The sequence below is a fragment of the Bicyclus anynana genome, chromosome 4 (genome assembly GCF_947172395.1).
Source record: "Bicyclus anynana chromosome 4, ilBicAnyn1.1, whole genome shotgun sequence".
In the NCBI taxonomy this organism is placed as follows: Eukaryota; Metazoa; Arthropoda; class Insecta; order Lepidoptera; family Nymphalidae; genus Bicyclus; species Bicyclus anynana.
In genome coordinates this window covers 6,250,384-6,273,653 of record NC_069086.1, presented here as the reverse complement: position 1 = coordinate 6,273,653, position 23,270 = coordinate 6,250,384, and the positions used below count along the sequence as shown (strand labels likewise).

The 23,270-nt window shown below is 37.2% G+C and overlaps 1 protein-coding gene across 1 annotated transcript; it reads right to left on the bottom strand.

Annotated features, from left to right (window-relative positions):
- Positions 1–31: 31 nt before the first annotated feature.
- On the bottom strand, positions 32–23,270 carry LOC112058426 (inter-alpha-trypsin inhibitor heavy chain H3). The gene is made up of 19 exons (XM_024099260.2): positions 23,222–23,270; positions 22,821–22,952; positions 22,453–22,643; positions 22,172–22,282; positions 20,993–21,246; positions 19,869–19,972; positions 18,591–18,674; positions 17,402–17,602; positions 16,714–16,864; positions 16,194–16,289; positions 14,944–15,087; positions 13,695–13,861; positions 5,576–5,722; positions 5,097–5,273; positions 3,956–4,064; positions 2,181–2,300; positions 1,372–1,535; positions 659–822; positions 32–131 (listed from the first exon to the last, which is right to left on the bottom strand). The coding sequence occupies exons 2-19, from the start codon at positions 22,941–22,943 to the stop codon at positions 89–91; spliced, it is 2,550 nt and encodes an 849-aa protein (XP_023955028.2). The 5' UTR covers positions 22,944–22,952; positions 23,222–23,270; the 3' UTR covers positions 32–88.

Genomic DNA, 23,270 nt, shown 5'->3' with positions numbered 1-23,270 from the left:
TAAATGTAATTAGATATAATAAAAATCGATAAATGCATAAATTAAACTTTATTTAAAAATAACATTAACTATACTTAAGTATAATTAACTAAAACATAAGTTTGTCTTCTGGGCAGCAAATACCAGCGTACCTAAAACAATATAAGCATCAAAGTTATTATTGAGTACCTACGCAGATTCATTAGATTTAGTTCATTTAGCAAACAATCCTTGAAAATTATTTAATACTAGCTGACGCCGCGCGGTTTCACCCGCGTGGTTCCCGTTCCCGTAGGAATACACGGATAATATATAGCCTATAGCCTTCCTCGATAAATGGGCTATCTAACACTGAAAGAATTTTTCAAATCGGACCAGTAGTTCCAGAGATTAGCGCGTTCAATCAAACAAACAAACAAACAAACAAACTCTTCAGCTTTATTATATTAGTATAGATTTAAAATTCGTTAACATTCTAAATCTCTGAGATTTATGATAATACTATAAGAAGAAACTACCAAAACTTAATGTAGTATTGCAATACCTGTTTTTAACAACGCAGTAGCTGTTCTAATAATTAAGTAAATGCTTAAGATATTTTTTAATTTAACGCAGACTTATAGATAAGTATAGATTATTACCTTACTAAATGCTTAATAATACATTAAGATAGATTTACCTGTTGTTGACAACGCAGTAGCTGTTCTGATAGTCGTCGGCAGTAATGCTGCGCGCGGCGTAGCACCGCGTGACGTAGACGCACACGCTGCCCGTCTCGTCGCTCGTGTCGACTGCGTACGTGCTGTTCGAGCACGCGACGTCTCCGCTCACTGCTACTGGAGGCTGTTCGAACAAAATATACACTTAATAGCCGATTTTTTTTTAAATCAATGTAGATTTTTTGATTCGTAGATTTTGATTTGTAGATTTGATTCAGTAAGAGAGTAGAATTGTTAACAAGAATTACTCACGTCTTACAAGTACTGCACTAGATTTACATAATAAAAAAGATAAGTGCTAACTCGATACCGGTAATATTCTTATCAAACTAAAAATCGCGAGACAAAAAGGGAAACGACATTTTTTCCCGTGCAAAATATAAAATCAGCGGCTGCTCGGATCTGTATTAAAGATGCAGAGATAAGTAAGATTTAGTCTGGTGTAGCACACATAGTATTTCGATTTTCCCACAAAAATAGAATCTAAGTGTATGAAACCGCGGGACTCAACTAATAGTAAACATAAAAACTTGAGAAAGCTGCTACCCAGCTCAATGTTTTAAGGGTATTACTCTCACTTAAATCATTAGCTTTGCAACTTGACAACAGCAGTCAAAACTTGCTCCAAACTCCACTTTAGCCTATTATATTAACATTCATAATGTATACTCACGTTGATATCAGTGGTGAGCTTCAGGGAGACTTGTTCGCCGTTTGCTCCTCGCACAGTAAGAGCGTCAGCGCTGACATTGAGTAGAGACGACGTCCACTCAAAGCCTTCCAGGTGATAGTTCTTGCTTGGAACTGTAGTCTGAACAGAAGTTTGTGTCGTAGTGTCTGAAAACAATTATTCAAACACTGATTTTGAGTACATCTGAATGCTAATATTATGTACTTATCTCGGTATAAGATTTAAAACGCGAGCCATTACAAAAAACGATTTTTTGGCTAATTATAATAATTCAAGGAGTAGTTTAAAACACTCAGGAAATGCTTGTATCTACCGTATACCTATTTATAGCATTGGTTCCCAAAGAGTCAAGGTGGACCCCCAGGGGTACACGGAGGATTTAACGTGAACCTACTACTAACAAAAATTCATCTGTTTCCATAGTTTAATACTGAATGGAGAGTTTTCTAAATACGATAAGAGTGGTTTGATGAGTTCCTCGTGCTGTGAGTAGATGTGAACAAGTAAAGATGGCTGGAAACACTTTCTGATTGGCCAACTTTATTTTATTTACATCCACTCACAGCACCATCAATCAATTAATTAACTAATTAATTATTTTTCATTTTATAAACTACCATAGTTAGATTATATCTTATCTAAACATTTTTTGTAAATTTTTGGGCAGGGTCCACCAGAACTAGCCAAATTTTGAAAGTGGTCTATGAGAAAAAGTTTGGGAACCTCTGATTTAAAAGCTTTTACTAAAAACTCAGCGCTGCAGCTGTCTGACTTTGTGCTGAGAAGAATACCTTTAATGAGTCCGCTTGTTTTTCTACTTGGCCACATCGGCGCCGCAGCAAATAGCACTGATGGTACCGCCATCATTGACTTGCTCGTATATCCAACTGATAAACGACTGCCTTGGATCGCTAAAAAATACAAAAGGGTTTATTATGAGTTTTAACGGCAAAAGGGAATGACCATCCCCAGCCCAAGCCTACCCTAACCACCCGGCAATTTACTTATATCTAAAAAAATCTTGATAATTATACTTTGATAATTAAATCATTCCTTTATCATCTTTAACTAGCTGACGCCGCGTGGTTTTACCCGCGTGGTTTCCGTTCCCGTAGGAACACAGTAATAATATATAGTTTATAGCTTTCCTTAATAAATGGGCTATCTAACACTTAAAGAATTTTTCAAATCGGTCCAGTACTTCCTGAGATTAGCGCGTTCAATCAAACAGGTTTACCTCAAATGGAAAAAAAAAACTCTCTAAAAATTGTTTAATTAATGTAAAGTACATGCGCAAATCAACTACAGGTAAACTTTATAACCGAGTCCTCACACGCGTGGTACAGGGGTGCGGGGGTACGACGTCAGAGAGGACAAGCGAGAAGCGAACTGCACGCGTATATCTTCATTCTTTTTTTTAAAAAAAGAATATTTGCCATATCTTTTTTAAATATGACCAATATTCCCATTCCCTCCAGCTACTCGTTTTGTTGCTTCCGTAAGTATATTACCTTCTTTCGGAAATAGATTTGACTTGTAACATTGTCGTGTTCCGGTCTAAAGGGACTGATTGCCGGTGTCCACACGAGGCTACGATCTACGTTTCAGACGAATAACATAAGGACCTGCCCAACTGTTTTTTTGTCAAAGTATAATATGATCAACGATCTAATGCGATTTTAAAAACTGTCTCTAACAGGTTCAGCTTTTTAACATTAGTATAGATTTGTCCACAACGAGGAGGACAAGCTAAGATCGTTGACCATTGGTACTTTACCCAATTCTGTACTTATAATATAAAGTGTGTCTCTACCATCTGCCTCAAGCGAATCCTTGAGCAGTTCAGCAGGAGGGGATTGAAGCACCACCTCTCGGCGATGATTCCGGCCCTTTTACAGTTGAGCTTTTGAGGCTAATATCTCTGGATCTACTGAACCGATTTTGAAAATTCTTTTATACATCTAAAATGCCACAGTAAAATAGCTGCTTGCACACGGTGTTATAAACTAGGAGACATCACAAGTGTTTATCTTAAAGAAAATCTTTTTACAAAATATGTATTTTATGAACATTATTTTTTATATCTGTAGCTGTAGGTATGCATAGTTTTTGGAATATTTACTAATGTTATTGTGACTAACCGTCTCACTGGTTTTTCAAAGTCAAAAAAGTCAAAATTCATTTATTTCAATTAGGCTTAGTTTACAAGCACTTTTAAAAGGTCAAGATTATGTCATAATTTAATTTAATTTAATGGTGGTAATAATAGTCGAAAACTTAAAACTAAAGTTACGAGGGCTCCAAACGCGCCTTGGTCCGAGAAGAGCCCACAACAAACTCAGCCAAGGTTTTTTTTTGTTTACCACCATTTTACAAACTTATTTAAAACTAAGCGCACATTTAGACTCCTTAATGTTAGGTAGCCTGGAAGATATCACTATTAGTGATAAGGTCGCCTTTTGCACTGCATTTTATCCTTAGTTCTAAAATTTTGTAAAAGTCTCTGCCCAAAAGATAATAATTAATAGAAAAATAATAATTAAGTAAACAGGGTTATGTTACTTACTATACCCGGCAGAATCTAGATTATCTACAGATTCGACATCAAGAGTATCGTGAACAGTTTCATTCGGCTTTACCACTACTAACGACGTCAGTGGCGTTACGAACGAATACTGAAACAAAAACAACGAGCTTGAAATACAAAAAAGATTTTGATACAAAAGTTCAATTTCAACATTAAATTAAGACCAGAGGGCCTAGTGGCAGATTGATACTGTTACTATCGCGTTAATGTAAACGCGAATTTCTAAGGAATTGAAACAGCGCCATCTAGTGGCACTACTGCACAACTGTTTGAATTCCATATAAATTCGCATATAACGCAATAGAAACAGTATGAAAATATTGAAAACTCCCACTAGGCACACTGCACAGCTATTTTCTAACGATGATTTGTATAACTCGGAAGTGTGAGTTTAGAATTCACCGCTATCTTTCTCATTCTAAAGTATCGTGTTAAACAGAGAGAGATAGAAGTGAACTCGGAACTCGCACTTGCGAGTTATAAACATATCGTTACAGAATAGCCTAGCTGATTTTCATCGCGCGTGTTCAATTTGTGGTGCGTAGCTATTTTTATTCAAGATTTAGTTTAGGTAAGGAGACAAGTTTGTACCTACTCTCTAGTTATAATAGTATATTAACTTTTATTCCCTATTTAACCTCTTTGAGGGTGTAATTTTCATAATTTTAAGTCATCATCATTTTCATCAGTAACAGCCGCTTCACGTCCACTGCTGGACGTAGACCTTTATCCAAACTTTAGCTTTAGCCATTTATAAAAATCCAGCCAGCTGAAAATTCCGCCATTAATCGGTCACAAGTGCTTCGTCAGTCAGTCTGCAGGGTACACCCACGAGCAGGTGAGGTTGGCAGATTGGGAGGCTTACTGGTACTCCCCTCCCCCTTTTTTAGATGTTACTTGAAAAAAATAATAAGTTAGCTAAATAATATTATTCAGAATATCTATATTTTGTAAATCATCATCATCTTCATCATTATCAGCCTCCTATTGTTTTTCAAAATGCTGAGTGTTTTGTACTAAATCTATATACATAAATTAGTGCCACACGGTGCGGTGCGGTCTGGCATATCATTGATATATGTATGATTTAATTACGTTATGAAATTTATATCAAAAATACCTTAAGAGCTATATCCAAAGCCATCTTCTCAGGGCTGTTCTTGTCCGAGCCGTGATCGCCCGCGTCGCGCTTGTCCAGCAACTGCTTGATAGTGAGGTACGCCCACAGGCGCTCTAGCGGCAGGAAGTCATCCTTGATGCGACGCACCAACACTGTTTTATCTATTCTACATTCTATCTGTAATTTAAAAAAAAACAGAATAAGACTTACTTATATACATATTGATTTGTATATCAATGTATTGTGCATTATTTTGGAAAAATTTTACTATGTGGTCGGTCGCTGAAAACTACGCCATCTAGTTAATTATACATAATCAGGATAAATCGTAAAGACTTTTCAATTTTGAGTTTTAATTTCGCCTTTTTTTACTTTCGTCAACCTAAAATCTGTGCTCGTGTACGTTCAAGGATTACGATAAGACTGTACGAAAAAACACAGTAGAGCAGTTTCCCAAATAGTTTCTTTGCTTCACTCACCAAGCGCATATCTTCGTTTGCGCCAGAATATGCGTCAATCTGCGACGTCATCTCGGTGACGTCATCCGCTACCTTACCCACCACCACCGCTTCCGAGCCCTTGTTGATAGTGCGAAATTGATTCCGACTTACTGACCCTTCTATTATCTGAAAATATCAATATAAATATTAGTTTTACGGATGTTTACAAATTAAGTTTTTTATTACATAGATATATTTTTTTTTTTTTTATTCTTTACAAGTTAGCCCTTGACTACAATCTCACCTGATGGTAAGTGATGATGCAGTCTAAGATGGAAGCGGGCTAACTTGTTAGGAGGAGGATGAAAATCCATACCTCTTTCGGTTTCTACACGGCATCGTACCGGAACGCTAAATCGCTTGGCGATACGTCTTTGCTGGTAGGGTGGTAACTAGCCACGACCGAAGCCTCCCACCAGCCAGACCTGGACAAATTAAGAAAATCTCAATCTGCCCAGCCGGGGATCGAACCCAGGACCTCCGTTTTGTAAATCCACCGCGCATACCACTGCGCCACGGAGGCCGTCAAAAGATATCTTTTATAATTTATTTCTAAAACAAAATAGGTAAACAGTGAAGAGATGAGGGTATTGAGCAGCAAGAAGAAAGATTATGTAACAGAATTACAAATAGTTTTATAAGATAACGTTTTAGTATTAAAGAAGTCATCATCATCAAGTGGGGTCGGAAAAATATGTGAATCTTTTCCATTTGTCTCTATTACTCATCAACTCATCATCCACTCCCTTCACACACCTTTCACACGCTCCAGCCATCTCTTCTTTGGCCTTCCTCTCCTCTTATGCACATTAACCATTTTTCTAGTAATATGACTTTCCTCTCTCCGCAATACATGTCCATAACAAGCTAACCTTCTCAATTTTTCCATCACTGGTGCCACTTTAAGACTTCGTGTTACTTTATGCATTCTTGTCACACCACACATCCATCTCAACATACGCTTTTCGTTCTTATGCATTCTTTTACTATCCGTCCCTTTTATCGTCCAACATTCCGATCCATATAACACGACTGGTGGTAATTTACGTTAACTTCGATCGATAGCTTCGTTGGAATACACCCGGAATGATAAGATACGGGATAGGAAGGAACTCACGTGATCTTCGACCCGTTCTTTTGTCCAGGATGCGTCCACCATAAGACTTAAACAGCGGGTGCGTGGCAACACAAAACAAGCAAAATTGATTCACAGTCTATTATTTATAAGGAGCACTCAACTTGTTGGTTTTTAATGATTTATCCACAAAACACACGCGTACACGGCTTTTTGTGATGGCGGTAAAATATTTCTCAGCGTGCGCACGACCAGCTCTCAACGAATTAGCGGGGCGACTCCAACCATTGTCGATCGCAGCAGGCGAACGTGCGTAACGTGAGATGGAAGATAGGGGAAAGGATAAAATGAAGCAGGACAGCTATCGTAGCTACAGTTTAATTTCTACCATTCCCCCGCCTGTGAGCTACTAAGCTCGCAATAAAAAAAATAAAGAAAATAGCGAAAGTACATAATACAAATAAACAAATTATACGTATAAGTACTTAGAGACAAATATTTATGAGTTATAAATATTAATAGCGATAAATAATATAGTTAATAATAAAATAATTCTGATAAATTAATAGATATTTAATACAATAAGACACTTACGTAAAGACGGAAGACAATAACGTAAGACTAGTCTATTGCGCAGGCAAAGGACAAAGCTTCACCATAGGCCGAATGAAGAGTCCAGTTTTAGTCTTTACTTCAGCGACTCTAGTAATCCCATCCTTGCCAGGGAATATGCGTGTTATAATGCCCAATGGCCATTGCAAGGGCGGAGCGTTATCTACGTTAATAAGGACCACAGTCCCTGCCTTAACCGAAAGAGACGTAGTATTCCATTTCTCGCGTGTTTGGAGGGTGTGTAAGTACTCAACCCTGAAGCGTTTCCAAAATGATTGAATTAGCGAATCTAAAAGCATAAATCTACTAAGTAACCGTTCCTTTTCACCACTAAGATCGGGCGCAGGTAAATACTCTAAAGGCACTCTATATAAAAAGTGAGCTGGCGTTAGAGCAGAAGGCTCAGAAGGGTCCGTACTCGCAAGGTAAAGCGGCCTACTATTTAATATCGCTTCAATTTGCGTAACTACTGTAAGCATCTCTTCATACGTCAAAATCTGCTTACCTATCACTTTAAAAAGAAGGGATTTTGCACTTTTTATGTTGCTCTCCCATATGCCCCCAAAATGGCTCCCAGTGGGAGGATTTAGTTTCCAGATTATGCGGCGTTTAGCGAGTTCAGTACTAAAATCCTTATAATACTCATCACTTTTTAATAACGAAAATAATTCATCAAAATATCCTTTCGATGAAACGAAATTAGTCCCATTATCACTATATATAAATTTACAATTTGCACCAGATCTAGAGATAAATCTCTTAAATAAATTTAAAAATGAAGCGGAACTAAGATCAGGTGCAAGTTCAAAGTGAACTGCTTTGGTAACCAGGCATATAAAGATACAAAGATAAGCTTTTTGCTTATGTATACCTCGGCCTCTACATAGAGTAATGTAGAGCGGACCTGTGAAGTCCACCCCTGTATAGGTATAAGCGTTAGCCTGCTCTATGCGACATGGCGGCAAATTAGCCATAAACGGGAATATTTGCTTAGGATTTAATCTATAGCATTTGATACATTTATGTATGCGTTGTTTTATGGCGCGCCTCGCGGATAAAATCCAATATTTTTGTCTAGTTATAGAAAGTAAAATCTGAGGACCTGCATGTAAATTTTCACGGTGGTAGTAATCAATTAACAAATCGATTATATGACCTTTTCTAGGCAATAAAATCGGATGTTTATGACAATAATCTAAAGAGGAATAAGTTAAGCGACCACCTACGTGAAGAATATTATCGCGAATAAACGGATTTAATTTTTGAATAGCACGCGAACACGAAATTCCTTTTTTTAGTTTTTGAATATCCTCATAGAAATTTGTATTTTGAACAACTTCAATGACTTTTGTTTCTGCGACATTTAAATCTTCCGCGGTGATATGAATTCCTTTAGGTAATTTCTTGAGAAATTTCAATAAAAAGACAACCGATCTCAGATACTTATGCCAAGAAGAAAACTTAGTACTTAACGTCAGTAAAGGATGTTCATCTACACTTCGCATGACAAGAGATATAGATTTCTGTTCTGGAAGCGCAGAGGCGTTAGATGAGAATTTCTGAATGGGCCATTGATTAATAGGCGACGAAGCCCATGTTGGCCCATTGAACCAGAGTTCATGGGTTAATAATTGCGAAGGCAATAGTCCACGAGATATACAATCTGCAGGATTCTCTATACCAGAAATATGATAAAGATCATCGGTACACAATAGTTCCTGAAACTGCGATATTCTATTAGCAATGTAAGTTTGAAATCTGTGAGGTGAGGACTTCAACCAACACAGAGCGACAGTAGAGTCTGAAAATACAAAAATATTGTCTACAGGTTGTCGCGATATTAAAGTATCATATACGTTGCGAACTAATTTTGCAAGTAATACAAGAGCGTTTAACTCTAGTCTAGCCAGCGTAACTAAACTAGAGGGAGAAGACACACGTGATTTAGAGCAAACTAATGAAATGATAGGTTTATTATCTCCATTTGTCACGTGTGTATAAATTACACAACCATACGCCTTTTCACTGGCGTCGGCGAATGCGAGTAAAGATAAATTAGAGTTATTTTCTACACCAAGGTGTCGCGGAATTTTAAGCTTTGATAAAAGAGGCAGCTCATCTATAAATTGTAACCAAGCCTCTATAATATGAGAAGGGAGCGTTTCATCCCATGACAACTTTAAAATCCATAATTCCTTAATTATCAATTTGGCGTATAAAATCACAGGCCCAACGAGTCCTAAGACATCGTAGAGTTGAGCAGTTGCGGAGAGAATAGAGCGTTTCGTCCATTTGAGCGAAGGGGGAGATACAAAAAAACTTAAACTGTCATGAACGGGAAACCAATGTAATCCTAAAATCTTAAAGGTGTGTTCGTCGTCAAACGATATTCCTTCAGACTGTCGGTGCGTTTGAGGTATGTTACGTAATAATTCAGGAGAGTTACTAGTCCATTTAATTAAATCGAACCCTCCGGACTTAAACATTTGGATCAACTGCTCAGCCTTCTCTACTGCTTCTGAAGGATCAGAGGCAGAGGAAGCGAGGTCGTCCATATAAACATCTCTTTCGATTATCGCTGCGGCCGCGGGCCATCTATCCTTCTCTCTTTTAGCCAATTCGCGTAACGTGCGAAGCGCTAAAAAAGGAGACGAACGCAATCCGAAAGTAACGCGATTAAACTCGTAGATTTCTAGTGGTTCATTATTAGAAAATCTAAATAAAATTCGCTGAAATTTACGATGAGCGGGGAGAACTTCAATACATAAATACATTTGTTTCACATCTGCGAAAAAAGCGATTTTAAAGAGGCGAACGTTTATTAAAATATTAAATATTTCAGCTTGCAAGTTGCAGCCTGTATGAAGTATATCATTTAAAGATATATTAACATCAGTTTTCATAGAAGCGTCTAGAACAATTCTAAGTTTGGTAGTCGCTTTGTCGTCCCGTATAACAGGCCTATGAGGCAAGTAAAAACCAGGCATAATGCTTTCTTGAGGAGAAACCTTAGAAAGAATACCCTTATCTAAATAATCTTGAATAACTTCGTTATATTTTATTCTTAAATCAGGTGAGTTATTAAACTTCTTCTCAAGGTTGAGAAACCTTCTCTTAGCGGGTATATAAGAGTTACCCAAGCGAACCGGGTCTTCCTTAAAGGGAAGAGATACAATAAAACTGCCATCAGTTTTACGAGTAGTCGTTGTGACATATATTTTTTCACATTCCTGCTCTTCGGGACTCAAAAATTTCTGATGAGGAGCTTCTTCTACCTTCCAGAACCTCTCTAAGAGATTATCTAGAGGTTCACGACTGAAAGCGCAAAAGGCAGAAGTAGATATAAGCCCAGAAGCGATCGGCGCGTCGCCCATGATGACGTAACCAAGCGAGGTTTCTATAGCAGACGGTGAGCTATTCTCAGCGGTAATTTTATTAAAAAGCAAAATATCGCAATATAATTTAACACCAATTAATAAATCAACACAACCTGGTTCTGAAAAACAGTCATCGGCTAATGGAATGTTTTTTATCAAGTTTTCTAGTGCGGACAAGTTTACTTTAGCATCAGGCAGTTGAGAAGTAATACCTTCTACCACCAGAGGGCGTATATCGTATACTTTGGTGTCATCGAAGCGTGAGGTGAATTTCAAATTAGAAATCCCAAGTATTTTTTGAGAAGTCCCACCTATGCCCTGTACTTCTGTAAAGCGATTTTGTGAATATACAGGAAGCGATAATTTTTTACAAGAAGCTATAGTAATATAATCACTCTGCGAGCCAGGGTCTACTAGACATCGCAGAAAGTGAGTGCGGCCATAGTTATCAATAACTTTTATTTTAGCGGTACCTAACAATGTAATTGCGTTGCGTTCATGAAAATCACGAGAAATTGTACATAGCGATGTGTGTCCATTAACGGACGAGTCTTTATTCGACTCATTTTTAGCTTTTTGTGTAGCTACATCAGCGGGTATATTAGCGTAAGAATTAAAATTATTATGAGAGTTAGCGGTTTTATTAGCGGGTAGCGATATAGAATGAGAGTGCGTTGCGTTTTGTGCCGTGTTTATATTAACCGGATCACTATAATTAAATTTATTTGCGTGAGAAAAACATAACAGAGACGAATGTCTCTGGTTACAATGAGCGCAATTGTGAGTCGATAAGCAAGAGGCGGTTTTATGAAGAGTGCTTAAGCAGTTAGTACAATAAGAATTATTTTTTACTACTTGAAATCGTTTTTGCGGCGTTAATTTCATGAAATTCGGACATTTATATAAGTGATTATGCTTTTCATTTTTACATAAAATACATTTAGAGTCTTTAGAGTTTTGAATAGACTCCGTATTCACAAAAGATTTAGTAAATTTTGCGATAGGCGATTTTTTATTATGAGGTTTGGTTGAAACGTGCGAATCAGATGGTTTACTATTACATCCTCTAGATAGAACCTTACTTTGTTCTTTGACAAATTCTACTAATTGTCCGTAAGAAGGAATTTTTTCTTTGCGATAAGTTATTTCAAAAAGTTTCACCGTTTCGGAATCAAGCTTCAGAAGTGCGAGATGTAATAGGAAAAAATCTGTTAAATTATCCAATTTTAATTGTTTAAGAGCGTCGACGGAGGAGTTGAAAGAATTTAAAAATAGTTCGAGACCAGAAGCGGTATTATTATTTAATGATTTAAAATTCAAAAGTTGATTTACATATGTACCAGCCAAAGAACGAGGATCGTCATACTTGTCTATCAAATTTTTCCATATAATAGAATAATTTTCACCCGATACTGGCAACCCTGCGCACACGGATGCCGCAGAACCTTTCAATTTTCCAACTAAATAACACACTTTTTCACTGTCAGAAAGCGTTGAGTTATTATGTATTAAATTCTTGAATTGTTCATAGAATAGCTGCCAGTGAGACGAATCTCCCGAAAAGTCGGGTAATTCAATAGCAGGGAGACTGGATTTCATTGTGGGAAATTTAGAAAGACAAGGTTTTGTAGAATCATTTTTACTATGATAATAGGGTTCCAAAGATTTTTTAATAAAACAAAACATTTCCTCAAATGCGTTCCAACTTTGATAACTGATAACAGCGTTTGGATTTACTTTCATTTGCGCCATAGTATACTGATCCAAATTTAATTCAAACTCCTTACGCAAAACGTCTATATTGGCTGCCTGTACCAATAACGAAGGTAGTTTGCTACTGTCATCGCTAACTAGTAAGGTCAAGTCGTAAATACCTTGTAAGCGGCTAAACATCATTTCTTTCTTCGCTTCTAACAGCTTGAGATGGCATTCATCTGCGCTGTAGCTTGCGGGCAAGAATTCTTTTTTACTCATGATGAAATATTAATTTGTAAATTAATTAAATAAAAGAAAGTAAATACTTCTTCTTTAAATAAGTGTTAAAAAATATTAACAAATAGCGTTATACTAAGATGTCAACAAAAAGTTACTTGAAATCTATTATAAGTATCAAAAGATTTATGCTATAAAATGGAATACTTCGTTTCTCGTAACGAATGAATGAATGAATTCGGAGTATGTACCGTTATGTACCTACCTACTAGTTATGACGCGGCGTAATAGTTTAGCGTAATTAGCGTATCGATTTTATTTATATAGCGGAACTAACTGAAGAAAACATCTTATTCTTCGATTATAATAAATATATATATGTGCGGAATAGTATATTATAACAATAATATAAAAATATAATACGAAATAAGAAATAGCGAACTTAGTACGTCACAACGGAGGTAGGTTAGACAACGAAATTATAGTACAAATCCGCTCGAATAGGACCAAAAAATGTTATGGTGGTAATTTACGTTAACTTCGATCGATAGCTTCGTTGGAATACACCCGGAATGATAAGATACGGGATAGGAAGGAACTCACGTGATCTTCGACCCGTTCTTTTGTCCAGGATGCGTCCACCATAAGACTTAAACAGCGGGTGCGTGGCAACACAAAACAAGCAAAATTGATTCACAGTCTATTATTTATAAGGAGCACTCAACTTGTTGGTTTTTAATGATTTATCCACAAAACACACGCGTACACGGCTTTTTGTGATGGCGGTAAAATATTTCTCAGCGTGCGCACGACCAGCTCTCAACGAATTAGCGGGGCGACTCCAACCATTGTCGATCGCAGCAGGCGAACGTGCGTAACGTGAGATGGAAGATAGGGGAAAGGATAAAATGAAGCAGGACAGCTATCGTAGCTACAGTTTAATTTCTACCACGACAACCGTTACAACCGTTTTGTATATTTTACAGAGGAATGTCGGGAATTCTTAAGATGTTGCTAGGTTTTGTCTGTGGGCAGCGCTCAGAGTTGGTGTATTTGTGTGAGTGATGGATGTATGGATAGATCAATGGACGCTTATACATACCTGATTAGCAGGGTAGGTGAATTTGACGTTAGCGAGTAGCGGCGAGGACACCTGTCGATAGAAGTCCTGCAGCTGCAGCGCTGCATCCGCCGCTTCGTAGATGTGCCGCATGAAGCCGTCGTTGCGGAGGGAGAGCTTGCGCAAGAAGTCGCGGTCAGCGCCATCGCCTGTACGTTTACGAAAACAATTTTCTTTATTTCCGAAATATCTTCATAACTTTTGTTAAGCATACTGAAACCAGTTCAAGGTACGAGTACAAATAGTAGATTGTTATACAAGGGGCTAAAAAGACCCATTACATACGAGGTATTTTTAGGACCCGAGACGTAAGGCGAGGGCCGCCTAAATAGAAACCGAGTTTATAATGGATTTAGCCCAGCGTGTTACACTCTGCTTTTCACTACGATTGCAAGAACATAAAATAGTTTAGTACAATGATTTATTTTAATTGAAAATTAAATGTACAAAGTCTACAATTTTGGATATTAAGGGAGATGCTTTTACCCGGTAACATAATTTCCGATTACTGTGAAGATGAATAATGAATGTGAGGTAAACGTGGAGATAATAGTTTAAAAAACTCTTTTCGTAAGTAAATCCATTCGTTGTTGTTTTCTCCACTTATTAAATTTTTCGTAGGTATTCGTAGGTATCGTAAGTAAGTATTTAAGTAAATGCGATTGAAAATTTCATCCATCTCCAAATTAAGATTACCATTCTCACTAGATGAAGACAACAATAACAATTATTGTTGAAAAATATGTAAGTTACGGTCACAAATTTACAATGAATTTCTGAAAAAAATCAAGTGTGTATTATTCACGCCAATTGTTTTTTAAATTCTCGCTTTTTAATTTTATTTTTCTCACATGAGAAAAAGGCAAAGGTATTTCACCGTAAAGGATGTCCCATGTCTTCAAATCTCGCTCTATTCGCAACTCAATAAAATTAAATAAAAAAATAAACGCATTCCACAGACAAGAACGGTGCATTTCATTCCAATTTGAAGTTTTTTATTCATTTTTCAAAACAATCGGGGCCTTACCTATAATCATTCTTTTTTCGAATAAAACCTCTTCCGTGTACTTGGCTAGTACTCGTAACAGACAAGAATTAAAAAAATAAAATTAATTTAACCCCTAGAGGCTAATATGCTTGTTTAGCCCCGTTGTGGAGTGGTAATATGACAGTGTTTTTGAGCAAGAGTAGTGAAAATATACTATTAGAATTATTGTAAAGTACCACTTACCAAATGCGAGTGAATATAGCGCCGCCTTCATATCGCCGGTGTTTTTCTCGGTTACAAGTTCGATGATCCGGTCGGTATCAGTTTCTCCTTCCACAGGCTGGCCATCCGTTAAAAAGATGATCATTGGTTCCAGCTGATTTATCACTGCAAGAAAGACTAGACTATATTATTTCCATAAGCTTAAACGAAGCTAATCACACCCAATCTCAGACTAAATACATAAGGACTAGTATCGCACCCAAATTCACGAACAAAATTTTCTGCCATTTTCTAAGGAAATCGAGCTTTGATTTCATACATATCTTATACTAAACTAGCAGTTTTTGTTTGTTTTGTTACACATTTAAATACACAAAAAGGTATTTTTACGGAGGTTTTTAACCGACGGACACGGTTGTAAACTATGAAACATCGATTCTATAGAGACAGTGTTTATAATCGCATAAGATCGTTGATCATATACTTTGACAGAAAAATAATGTCTTGTGAGGCAGGTCTTTATCTAATTAGTCTGAGCACCCAATAAAGTTCGAAGAGCTTAAGATTCAAGCACCAATTCATTAATCACAGATACTATCTATTTCATCACGGCTAGTAGTTTCGATTGCTGACAGAGGGGCTGTCTCATTTTTACCCAACCACGGCGAAGCCAAAAAGAAGGGTAATGATTTTTAAACAAAAATGTTCATGGTAGAGCCGTGGTAACACCGACTGTATACGGTCAAATGTGATTATGCCAGGAACACTTCTATTTTAAACATACGTGCTCGTACGTACATTTGAGGTATCTAATGGGTGCGACCACGGCTCTACCGTGACCATTTTTGTTCCTATGCATTTATCTATTTCTAATCTGAAATATTTTCTTGTTTCGTTCTTTTTAGACCCCTTTTTGCGTCGGGTTATAGTTTTTAAATTATTTTTTTTGAACAAAGAATCAGCCTATAGCTTGGCAAATTCGTTGATGACACTCCAATGATATGCGGGCCATGGGAGGAAAGACTGCGCGGGTGTAAAATCAGGGAGGTGCATCAGTTGTGGGTTTTTCGTTCGTTGCTTCACACCCCCCGGCCCGCGCGGACAATCGGGAATGTTACGAAGGAACTTGCCAAGTTATAGCTGATTCCAAGTTATCTTAAGTTCCTTATTGTATTATTTTTCAATACAAACGAGCTTTATTTACTAAAATCATAACTATTTATCAACATCACGTTTATATGCTAGACTTAGTTTTAACGACTCGTACTTACATTTTCTATTTTCATCATGATTTTTGTTGTCTGTCAGACGAACGCCCGCCTTGATTATAGATAATGCTGCATCCAAAGCGCTGTTGATGTCAGTTACTGCGAAATTATAAAAATGGAATCATGAAATAAGTTTGCCTTACACCGTGCAAATACTTAGATTGAGAAGTCAATATCTCACAGTGTCTTATTGTATGATTATCTTTTTAACATAAAAAAAAAACCGACTTTTAAGACGTATTTCAGTTATTTTGATTTTAACACAAAATTACTAAGCCGATTTTAATGAAAATGAAATGGGACCAATCTGGAAGTATACTCTTTGAAACAAAAAAGAATTTTAAAATTGTTTAATAAATGACAAAGTTACGACACACATCCTGTTTTTGAAGTCGGTTGAAAAGTGTGAATTCATATAATAGTAGTGGTATTATATTCATAGAAGTGTATTATATTATTTATAGTGTATTATATTGGTGTATTTTATTACTATATTAATACAAGTATTAGCAAAAATACATACATTTTTCAGATTCCAATCCAGAAACAATAGCTTTCGCTTTAGCAATATTGGTTGGCGAAGCAATCGCTGGTGGTACTGTGTTTTTGTAGTCATACTTGTAATAAGTGTAACTGTAATATGCGTATTCATCGCCATCTTCCAGTTCGTACATCTACAATAAAAGTTGTTAAAAGTTAAGATAAATGGGCTATCTAACACTGAAATAATTTTTGAAATCGGACCAGTAGTTCCTAAGATTAGCGCGTTAAATCAAACAAACAAACAAACTCTTCAGCTTTATAATATTAGAATAGATAAACTTTTCACACAGCGGGCGATGGAACGAGCTATGCTAGGAGTATCTCTGCGTGATCGAATCAGAAATGAGGAGATCCGCAGAAGAACCAAAGTCACCGACATAGCTCAACGAGTTGCGAAGCTGAAGTGGCAATGGTCGGGGCACATAGTGCGAAGAGCCGATGGACGTTGGGGTCCCAAAGTGCTGGAATGGCGACCCCGCACTAGTAAGCGCAGTGTTGGCCGACCCCCCACCAGGTGGACTGACGACATCAAGCGAGTCGCAGGGATTCGCTGGATGCAGGTGGCTCAGTATCGTGATGTTTGGAAGTCCCTACAAAAGGCCTATGTCCTGCAGTGGACGTCCATCGGCTGATATGATGATGATGATGATGATGAGATAAACTTTTACCTTAACATCGGAGTTGAATTCGATAATGTTGAAGTAGTCATACGGATTTAGTTCAGAAAGTATGACGTCCATGGCTTTACGAAGTTGATCAATTTCGCGTCCATACATAGATCCAGACGTGTCTAGCACGAACACCACGTGTTTTCTCAACGCCGGAAGAGAAGTCGGGGCCAAGAAGTGCACAAAGTAGCCATCGTTTACCTGTAACATAATTCGCAATTTAAAATGCGGATTTTAGCAAAAAAAAAGAATTGAAAGTTTTAGATTGTAGCTTGTTTAGGCAGTAATTTTTTTTATTCTTTACAAGTTAGCCCTTGACTACAATCTCACCTGATGGTTAGTGAAGTCTAAGATGGAAGCGGGCTAACTTGTTAGGAGGAGGATGAAAATCCACACCCCTTTCGGTTTCTACACAGCATCGTACCGGAACGCTAAATCGCTTGGCGGTACGTCTTTGCCGGTAGGGTGGTAACTAGCCACGGCCAAAGCCTCCCACCAGCCAGACCTGGACAAATTAAGAAAATCTCAATCTGCCCAGCCGGGGTCGAACCCAGGACCTCCGTCTTGTAAATCCACCGCGCATACCACTGCGCCACGGAGGCCGTCAAAAACTTCGATTCGTTAAATCAAATCATTTATTTGCTAGAATGTGGTGCATGTTTTCTTTGCGGGCTTACTTTCACCTTAATTCTATCCTTCGCCACTGATATTTATTGTTTTACTAGCGGACGCTCGCGACTTTGTTCACGTGGAAATCAATGTAAACTTTCAACCCCTATTTCACCAATTAAAGGGGTGAATTTTAAAAATTTTTGAATCACATTATTTTTTGGTATTTTAATTATGATTTATGAAAAATTTTTAAAAACTGTAACTCTATAAATGAAGGACTTTTCATACAAACTTTCAACCCATATTTCACCCCTAAGTATTTTTATTTTATGATCAAAAAGTACCTTCAGTTTTGCTCCAAGGTCCCATATACCATTACACCAAAATTCATCTTGATCGGTTCAGCCGTTTAGCCGTGAAAAAAGTAACAGACAGACAGATTTACTTTCGCATTTATAATATTAGTATAGATTAAATAAAATAACCTATTAATTAATCTGCTATTTTTTACTTAAAAAGAGTCCTAAATAAATTAAAACCTGTTGTAGAGTTAATGAAACAGAATAAGGATGATTACCAATATTTCACCATCGTTGGACCGTTCTACGTCGTACTCCACCACAAACTGTCCAAGAGCTGTACCGTCTCCGCTACTCTTATCCTAGTAATGATAAATCTGGATTAGAGTATCGTCGTTATCAACCCATATTCGGCTCACTGCTGAGCTCGAGTCTCCTCTTAGAATGAGAGGGGTTAGGCCAATAGTCCACCACGCTGGCTCAATGCGGATTGGCAGACTTCACAAACGCAGAGAATTAAGAAATTCTCTGGTATGCAGGTTTCCTCAGGATGTTTTCCTTCACCGATTGAGACACGTGATATTTAATTTCTTAAAATGCACACAACTGAAAAGTTGGAGGTGCATGCCCCGGACCGGATTCGAACCCACACCCTCCGAAATCGAAGGCAGAGGTCATATCCACTGGGTTATCACGGCTCACTGATTAGAGTATACTACGAGTATATTATTATGAACACGTTGCTGCGGCACTGATTTTTCTGTTCTTTCCCCTGGTACGGTACGAGGTTTTTTGACCTCGTACTAAACTGTCTAAGGTGCGGAACGAGGTCAATTGACCTGACAGAAAACGAGGTCAAAAAATCACCAGGGGAAAGTACTGAAAAATCTGAAAAAAAAACTGAAAAAACCGATTGGAAAAATTCTTTCAGTGTTAGATAGCCCATTTATCGAGGAACGGGAACCACGCGGGTGAAACCGCGTGGTGTCAGTTAGTCTGTTATATAAAATGCTACAGTACAAAAAATTTAATAAATAGACACAAACAACACGAAATACCGAGGAGTTCTAAGAGCGCAAAAAGGGGTTAAAAAATCAGTGCCGCAGCGAAACAAATATTATAATTAAACAAATATTATAATTACAATTATGCTGTTTGTTTGTTTGTTTGTTTTTTTTTATATTGTTATCAACGCCATCGTACACGCTTGGCGGTACGTCTTTGCCAATAGGGTGGTAACTACAGTGCTCGCCACGGATCTTTATGTTTGTGAAGTTAGCTGCGGGATGAGTATGCGCATACGTACAGACGTGAACACTCCCCGCCCGCGCCGTTTGTACTGTTATTGATTAATTATGCAGTCATTTGTTGCTAACTTCACAATCACAATATCTCGTGGCGGGCAATGTAGCTACTACCAAAGCCTCTCACCAGCCAGACCTGGACCAATTATTGCTTATTTCCGCCCTGTGTTTCTCTTGAATCCTGACCTTAAATATTTGATTATTTTCCGTGATTAATTTACATTATTAAATTGACTAGGATTGATTACATACCAAGTATAATTTAGCAAGTCGTCTCTGTTCTTTTAGGTCAGGAGTAAAAGTAACGGTCACTTCCTTGTCGTCGGTACCATTTTGAATAACAGCCATCGGATTACCTATAATAATAAATTTAAATAAAATATAAATAATAATAGTAATTTTTAGCAGACTCGGAAATGGATTACAAAAATAAGAAAACCATTGTCGACCAAAAGTTATGTTTCAGTCAGGACAACTTAATTAACAAATCATTAACAAATCAAGCTATAACTATAATAAGACCCTAGAATAAGAGAGCCTTAATGACCTTAAGTGGAGTCCCTAACTTGTGATCGTTGTACGTAGGGTTAAAGGCGCCTTTGACAGTTAACTAACACTCCCCTTTTTCACTCAAGTCACTCTCCCCGCCTATCCCAAGTGACCCATAAAGGATTACACAACAAAAAACGTAGACGGCTCAAACGCCATGAGCATAATGAAGCCGACCGCACGACGGGCGCCTTATATCACAAGTCATTCCCGCAAACCGATCGCTACCCCTCTCTAACTCCCTACTCTTTACTGAATCAATTCGCGCCACCTAGCGTCGGCACGAGCCAACACGACATCGAGCGACGTCATATTCGTCTCAGACCAATATTTCTTACATAACATAAACGTAAATAATAAATTGTGGAACCCCTTTATGTGAATTTATTTAATTTATGTAACTTTGGGCATTGTGTAATAACTAAAAGCACTTAGGAAAACAGTTATTTTAAAATAGACAGACACTTCAAATGTATTAATTATATAAGGTAAAATAACACATTTTTACACAAAGTGTGTATTATTTTTACATCATTAATGTGAAATATATTCTGAAAACTTCAAATCCCCGAGATTTGAAGTTTTCAGGTAATATTTCACATGACTTTAATTTGCGAATAAATATGTAATAACTTGAATATTTATTTATGTTGCCTCTATAACTTGAAAATAATAACTAATAAAAAGTCAAAACAATTAAAAAATCTCAAAAAATCGACCCTCAAAATTTTTGTTTGTGTTACTAATTACTCTTTTATTGTTATAGTTAACCACATATTACTATAATTTTGATAAGCGACAGTACTACAAAAATAAATTCAACTTACGTGCATCATTTTTCGTCGCATCAATTTCGTTACCAGTCCTCAGCTCAGGAACATTAAGTTTAGTGATTTGTTGTGATTCCTTGATATGCACGACGACCTCCATGACCGGCACCAGCGCGCCGGGGTGCAGGTTGATGACGTGACTGTACAGTCCGTTGCGGCGCACTAAAAAGTCTTCGTAACGCAAATCAAAGATGGCGGTAGTGTTGCCTTCCACGTTGACTGATACAGTGAAGTGGTTGGAGTTGCGAGCTCTGTGAATTTAGATTATCCAATAGTTAAAAACAACAATAAAAGAATATTTTTGCTCAGTTTAGTTCAGTGTTATGCAATATGCGATCTAACTTGTAGGAGGCCTAAGTTTACTACCAACACCTCTGGCTAGTTTCTATATGGCATCATGGTTAATCCTGGTTAAAATCTCACCTAAGTATAGGGGTTAACCAATTTTATAACTTAGCTATTGCAGAAAATATAAAATTAAATTGTTATGCTAGAGAAAATTTAACTAAAGAACTATTGCTTATAAACAATGGTATTTTGAAACATGTAATTTTAATTACAAAAAAGCAGGCAGCTGGTTAAAATGTTTTTTATTTACAACATTTTAAAGTGTTTCAATATCAAAATTCCGGTAACGACGGGCAACTGGAAACCTTATATAACTTATATAATGTATAATATTTGTATATACCCTATACAAATATTATACAAACATTATATAAGTTCATAGTATATACCCATATAGTAGTATACCCAGTATAAAATATGATAGCTCCATTTTTTTTTTTTAAAAAGATTTTTTGCAAATTAAAAGTTATCTAAATCATCCTTAAGAAGCTCACTCACGGTTAGCTTGATAGGTACCGATTGTAAAAATGTTCCCTTATTCCTGAACTACTACTATGTATATTTCTTAAAGATTAATTTCCAATATGGAAGACACTGTCTAACATTTATACTAATATTATAAGGCTGAAGAGTTTGTTTGTTTGTTTGATCGCGTTAATCTTAGGAACTACTAATCCGATATGAAAAATAAAATTATTTCAGTGTTAGATAGCCCATTTATCGAGGAAGACTGTAGGCTATATATATTTCCCGTATTCCTACGGGAACGTGAACCACGCGGGTAAAACTGCGCGGCGTCAGCTAGTAATAAAATAATATTTTACTTACTTAGTAGCAACGAGAGCTGCTGCACTGCCCTGTGAGACTGCTTGAGAATAAATCTGTTTGGCTTCTTGTTTTCCTTTCACATACGCTGTGTATGATTGCTCTCCAATGGTCCTTAAATAACAACACAGAAGCACGTATTAAAGAAAGTGAGACTATAAGAATGGAGGGAAGAAGTAGCGAAACGTGCGAGTCGGGGTTCGCGACGTGCGTGATCACTGACGTGCGCGCGTAGCGCAGCGCCACTTCGGAGCGCACGCGCATCTCTGTTATTATATACATACATAGTGAATCCACTGATGAAGGCGGTGTCGGGCAGCAGCATGCGGAAGGTGGCCTCCTGCGGCCGCGAGTCGGGGTTCGCGACGTGCGTGATCACTGACGTGCGCGCGTAGCGCAGCGCCACTTCGGAGCGCACGCGCATCTCTGTCTTTTTGATAGGCTTATACGGTATTTCTGTAGTGGAATCCACACTCTAGAATAAAAGGATATGTCGTTACACAAAACTTATACTGAGATTTTAATAGATGATTGATGATGATTATGATTTGGAGATATATTGGTATACACACAGATAGATATTTCTTGCAATATATTTATGAAATTTGTAAGTTTGTTGTATTTTAATAAGCGGTTAATACTAGTTACTAACCCTGCGTACTATTGGATGATCAGTAGCAACTACAAGGTGTTCATATTGAGCCGGAAGTACTGCGGAGTGCACGCTCGCCGCTAGCACGCTGACGAAAAGCGCTACTAACCCGCGGAGTAACATTGCAAACCTCTGTAAAAAAAAAATATATATTATGGGTATGCCATAAATTTTGAATAAAAACTCGATAAGTAATTAATATTTGCTATAACTAATTATTACTATTCTATTTAAGTTTATTAGCAAACTTAAAAAAAAAATATTTATTCATCATGTCAATAACATAATTTTACAAATTAATTATTTTTCATTAACATTAGTGAATGCTTATAATTAATTAAAAGTTATACAACATTGACCTGTGTTATTGGAAAGATAAAAAGAAATAATATTATAAATACCTTGATAATATATGGGCAACTGCTACGTATGTCTATTCCACTGGCAGTC